The 6,236-nt window shown below is 43.7% G+C and overlaps 1 protein-coding gene across 1 annotated transcript; it reads left to right on the top strand.

Moving 5' to 3' along the window:
* Positions 1 to 2,496: 2,496 nt before the first annotated feature.
* Positions 2,497 to 3,261, top strand: LOC308471752 (olfactory receptor 2AG2-like; the record flags this gene model as incomplete). Its single annotated transcript, XM_080996005.1, has 1 exon — positions 2,497 to 3,261. One exon carries the CDS (start codon positions 2,497 to 2,499, stop codon positions 3,259 to 3,261), a length of 765 nt encoding a protein of 254 aa, XP_080852131.1.
* Between the last annotated feature and the right edge of the window lie 2,975 nt (positions 3,262 to 6,236).

Below are 6,236 nucleotides of genomic sequence, written 5' to 3'. Positions count from 1 at the left end.
ATTGCTTCAGGTTAAGAACTTTGCTTCAGGATGAGAACAGAAATCATGCTCCAGCGGCACAGCGGCAGCAGGAGGCCCCATTAGCTAAAGTGGTGCTTCAGGTTAAGAACAGTTTCAGATTAAGAACGGACCTCCGGAACGAATTAAGTACTTAACCCGAGGTATATGGTTGCATCCCTATGTTTACAAATTACAAAATACAAGGTGAGAAAAAGATCCCAGAAACAGAAATGTATCTCAACAGAGAACAGAAATCTACACAAACACAGAATTCTATGGCATATTCTACACTGACTTTGGGCAGAATATATAGTTCCCTCTGTGTGCTTATCAGAGCCTTTGAAGTAATGTGAATGTTACTTTAAAAAAAAAAAAAGTTTACCATTTCTCCAATGAACTCAGGGCACTATGGGTGAGATACCCAGGGCTTTTTTCTTTTCAGCCAGAACTCACCAGAAATCAGTTCCAGCACCAATAAGGTGGGTGCCATTGTCATTTGTAAGAAAACAAGGGAGGTGTTCGTTATGAGTTCCAGCACCTCTTTTTCTAGAAAAATAGCACCACTGGTACCCGCTTTAGTGTCCGGTGTAATAGTGGCAAATGATAATACAAACGTCCACTCAATTCCATGTCTTGTTCACAACAACCCTGGGCATTAGGCAATGCTGAGAGGTAGCAAGTAGTCTTTTGTTTGTTGCCATTTGGTAACCCTCCATCTTCCAGAAGATTTGCACGAGAGCTGGACCATAAAGAAGGCTGATCACCGAAGAATTGATGCTTTTGAATTATGGTGCTGGAGGAGACTCTTGAGAGTCCCATGGACTGCAAGAAGATCAAACGCATCCATTCTTAAGGAAACCAGCCCTGAGTGCTCACTGGAAGGACAGATCCTGAAGCTGAGGCTCCAATACTTTGGCCACCTCATGAGAAGAGAAGACTCCATGGAAAAGACCCTGATGTTGGGAAAGAGGGAGGGCACAAGGAGAAGGGGACGACAGAGGATGAGATGGTTGGACAGTGTTCTTGAAGCTACCAGCATGAGTTTGACCAAACTGCGGGAGGCAGTGGAAGACAGGAGTGCCTGGCGTGCTCTGGTCCATGGGGTCATGAAGAGTCGGACACGACTAAACAACAACATAGTTCAATCTGGCAACTCACGCCGTTGGCATCTATGCAAATTGGCCATTTCAAACTTTGGCACCATTGTAAATTGCTCACCGAAAGCGTTAGTTAGCTGGGGAGTTACCTTTGAGTTTTGAGACACAAAGACACCCAGGGAGCCTTTCTCTTACTCACTTCTTTCCTGTGTCTCCCCTCTGGCCATGTTGTCAAGTGAAGACGAGCAACTTACTTTTATGAAGAGCTAAGGGGAAGGGGGAAAGTTGCAGTGCACAAATGATTGGGAATATACAGCTATCAGGCTAAAGAAGTCTGTCAAGCTAAAAAATAATAATGGCAGGATCTGCTGTTGGTCATCATTCCTCCTGATCCTTGAGCCACCACACACAATGGCTGTATTTTGGGAATGGTGAATAGGTCAGACCATCAAAACCCAAATGACCAATTTTCTCCAGCTCCTAGCTGCTAATAAGTGCTGTGAAGAGCTCCACAAGAAGCCCATCACAAAGCCAAATGGCTACTTCTGGGTGGTTATAAGGCTGCCGAGACTACCCAGTACTCAAAGCTGTGTCACAATACTGGACTTCCTCACATGTTATTATGTTGGCTAAGCCATTGTAGGAGGTCACAATATGGTAAGATAAAACAGACAAACTATTCCCCCCCCCATTGACTTTTTATACTCATTTTTTGTGCTTGTATTTCTTCAACATAAGAAGTGGAGATTTGAGAACGATGTGTTTTGCACCCTTTTTTCTTCTATTTATTTATCTCTTCCCCTCTTTTCTCATTAAGATTTTCTGTATGGTTCGTTCATACTGTAATGTTCCATTGTTCTATTTGTGTTATAAAATTTTAACAGCAAAAAATTATCGAAACAAAAACTGATAACTAATAAAATAAAATAAAATAGCATGTAACATTATGGTGGAAAACTCTTTGAAAGGGGTAGCCTGGGCTGGATCTATTTCCTCTCTTTCCAGGTTTCCTCCATTTCTCCAACAGGATGGTTTTAGCTGCGTAGCTTACCCTCAAAAACCACTTGTAACTGAAGACGGCATGTTTTATTTTTAAATGTTGCCACTCCACAGTTATAATATTAAGGGTGCTTTACCTAATTTTTTTCACAGGGAAGTGTGACTTCCATTCCCCACATATTCTCTCCTTGTATCTTACTCAGCTGAAATCCAGACAAATGAAGAAGGAATGGGGGATGAGAATAAAACATCGTGGACAGAGTTTCTTCTTGTTGGACTTCAGCATCAAAAGTCACCCACCCTTTTCCTTGGTGTTATCCTCTTCATGTCCCTTATCGCTCTCCTTGGAAACAGCCTCCTCCTGTTCTTAATTAAAATGAGCTCTGGTCTGCAGACCCCAATGTACTTTTTCCTCAGCCAACTGGCCTTCATGGACCTCTGCCAAGTTCTCTCCATCGTTCCCAAAATGACCGTGGATTTCGCAACCCACAGCTACACCATTTCACTCTACGGATGTGCCATCCAGATTTTTGTCACGCTGGTCATGGGAGGAGCAGAGTGCCTCACCCTGGCAACCATGTCCTATGACAGGTACGTGGCTATCTGCAGGCCGCTGCAATATCCGGTCCTCATGAGGAGCAAAATCTGCAACATCATGTCAGTCGCTGCCTGGTTCTGGTCTGCATTCCAGGCTCTGAACTGTTCCCTCTACGTGCTGCCTCTTCCCTACTGCAAGTCCAACGTGATTAGACACATCGGTTGTGATTATACAGCGCTTTTAAAGCTTTCTTGCTCCGACAATTCTGCATTTGAAAAATCAATATACCTCGGAACATTCCTAGTATTCCTCATCCCCATCTCAATCATCCTGGCTTCCTACACAGCCATCCTCCTTCAGGTTCTGAGGTCCCGCTCCTCCGGAAGTAGCCACAAGGCCCTGGGGACCTGCTTGTCCCACTTGTGTGTGGTGGGGATCTTCTATGGTTCCGCCATTTTAACATACATGACACCCGTATCTTCCTATTCAGCAGAAAAGGCTATGATCAACTCAGTGTTCATTACCATTGTCCCAGCCATGCTGAACCCATTCATATACAGCCTGAGGAACAGAGACGTTTTAGCAGCTCTGAGGAGACTTTTGGAAAAATGCATATTGTGTAAATAGTTGGACAAGAAAAATATATATTAGAAACTTACATACAATGCTACTACTACTACTACTACTACTACTACTACTGTGATTTGCTTTCTATAAGGGATCTCAGTGCTATTTTACAAAACAATAAAAACATTCATATACCCATTTCATATGTACAAAGCGCTAAATAATTGCACATATAAAAATCTCTAAAAAAAACCCATTACATACATAAAAACAATTTCAGATTCAACACAGATGCCAAGTGGGATGACTTGGAAGATTTGCTGGAAGAAAATAATGACAATAGCAAGTTTGTCCAAACATATTTTAATCTTTCGTTTGGAAAGAAAAAGTATCCAAATGCTTTCATGGGGAACACACTGAGGCTGCTTTCCTTCCCTTCCTCCCCACCCAATTCCCTGCTCCCTGAATGTGCCGGATTGCTCTGGACAGCCCAACCAAGAGCTGTTTCTGCTTGACTCTGCCAAAGTCCAGGTCTCCCTTATTTGGTTTTGGCTTTGGCTGGGCCCAGTGCTCAGACCTAATGTACATTATCCCATCAAATGTCTGAGTCACAATCCAGAGAAAGGCTTCTTACACAAAGAGAAGCATTGCTGCAAGACATGCACGGTTGGTGGTGAGAGGTAGTTCTGCAAGCCTGGCCTCCCAGCAGCAGCACCCCTGCTATTTATGAGGAAAGTGATGGGGTGGTGAATGGCAGTGCTGAGAGCAGGGCAGTTTGAGTGAAGTGGAAGAGCCAATCTGGTGTGCCCAAGCTGTCACTATCTTCCCACCACCCTGTCCCACCCTACTAACCATCCTGGTACATGGCAGTGATGCTCGTGCTGGGAGGCTGAGCCTACAGTGCCTTCCCTCACTGCTGGCTATTCCTGCTCCAAACACTTGTCCCTGTTTGAACTCACACAAGAGAATTTGAGCTTTGGCATAGCTCTGCTCTCAGCCATGGCCTGGCATTCAAGGAATGAGGTCTATCCCCACGGCAGAGTCCAAACTCTAAATATACCATACTTTCCCATGTATAAGACTGTTTTTTTCCTTTTAAAATCATGCTCAAAAGTAGGGGTCGTCTTATACATGGGTGGCATAGCTGTCAACATTTCCCTTTTTTAAAGGGAAATTCCCTTATTCCGAATAGGATTCCTCGCAAGAAAAGGAAAAAGTTGACAGCTATGATGGGTGGTCCATAGGGTGGACGTTTGATTGGTTGCTGCTGCAGCTGTCAGCGGCTATATTGCATGTTATTGGCTGCTTTGTCAATGGGTAGTGTTGATTGGCTGATGCTCCAGCAGTTGGGCGGGCGATTTGCAGCTTCTGACGGTGATGGGACAGATGGAATGTGGATTTTGTGACACGTGCAAAAGCTCGACAACTCTGTGGCATCTCTCCCCATTTTCTTAAATCTGAGTCCCCCAAAATAGGGGTAGTCTTATACAAAGGGGTGTCTTCTAGACGGAAAAGTACAGTACTTTTTGAAGTGAGGCAATGAGAACTGTATACAGTGTTCCAAATGTGATCGCACCATAAATTTCTATTGGTATCTTCAATTTTATTTTCAGTTCCTTTCCTAATGATCCCTGGCATGGAATTAACCTTTTTTCATAGCTACCACATGCTGGATACCTTACGACCCCAAGACCTCATTCCTGGTCTGTCTTTGCCGCCTGACATAGTTCAGACCCTGTGTCAGGAGCTAGAGTCAAGCGTAGGTCAACAATAAAAACATGGTGTCAGTGACGTTAACGTTTTATTCAAAACAACTAAACAGTGCAGGTGTAGTAATCCCAGTAACTCTTCCCAGTAGGTCTTGCCTCAATGAGACAGTAGCGAGGTGCGTTCGAAAACGGAAGCATTTACTTTCGGGTTCTTAGCGTTCAGGTTCGAGACGTTCTAGAACAGAGATACCACTGTATTTTTGAGATACACTCATACTCTCCAACAGTGTTAGATCGCTCTCTATGTATATGTGATGTGAAGGCAATCACAGAGCATTTTGAATGCTTGCTGGTAGAGATGGTGTGTGTGTGTTCCCTTAGGCAATAATAAATGACAATTATCTTTCAAAATAGCCTGACATTTCTTTTTCTTGAGACCTTAGAAGACATTTATAAGATTAATACCAGAAACTTAGTGAATGCTGACACAGCAACAGTTACCAAGTTACTGGCATTCATAAGATGTTTGTAGGCCACTGGTCAGGAACTACATGAGTAGATCTCTCAAGACCTGTTTTGGACATGTTGCATATTTACTGCTAAAACATGGGCATAATATTGAAATTTGACCATCTCTCAAAGGTATCCAGCTGGTCAAATGTCAGAATTTGTTGACATTTCCTGCTAGCCCCTAAAATGTAAAGAATTAGCAGAAGCAATGTAGAAGTCACAATAATCACTATCACATGTTAGAAGAAGTTCTAACAATCACTATCATGACTGAGATGTGGAGAAAGACCATAATGAATGTTATTTCAAAGTTCTCTTCCCCTGTGAAAGGGGCTTCCTTTTTTCTTTTCTTTTTTTTTTGCCTCATTCTCTGTGCACTTTAAGGGATGCAGGTGGCACTGTGGGTTAAACCACAGAGCCTAGGACTTGCCGATCAGAAGGTCGGCAGTTCGAATCCCTGTGATGGGGTGAGCTCCCATTGTTCGGTCCCTGCTCCTGCCAACCTAGCAGTTTGAAAGCACATCAAAGTGCAAGTAGATAAATAAGTACTGCTCTGGCGGGAAGGTAAATGGTGTTTCCATGCACTTCTCTGGTTCGCCAGAAGTGGCTTAGTCATGCTGGCCACATGACCTGGAAGCTGTACGCCGGCTCCCTCAGCCAATAAAGCGAGATGAGCGCTGCAACCCCAGAGTCGGCCACGACTGGACCTAATGGTCAGGGGTCCTTTACCTTTTACTGTGCACTTTAGAATTTCTTTAGAGTTTTGGTGGGTTTGTGGTTTACATTCCTTTCATCTAGCAAAGTGGGGGGGGTTGG

The sequence above is a fragment of the Podarcis pityusensis genome, assembly GCF_964106645.2.
Source record: "Podarcis pityusensis genome assembly, chromosome: 2".
Classification (NCBI taxonomy): Eukaryota; Metazoa; Chordata; class Lepidosauria; order Squamata; family Lacertidae; genus Podarcis; species Podarcis pityusensis.
The sequence above is the reverse complement of the archived record's forward strand: the minus strand, read 5'-3'. Positions and strand labels throughout refer to the sequence as shown.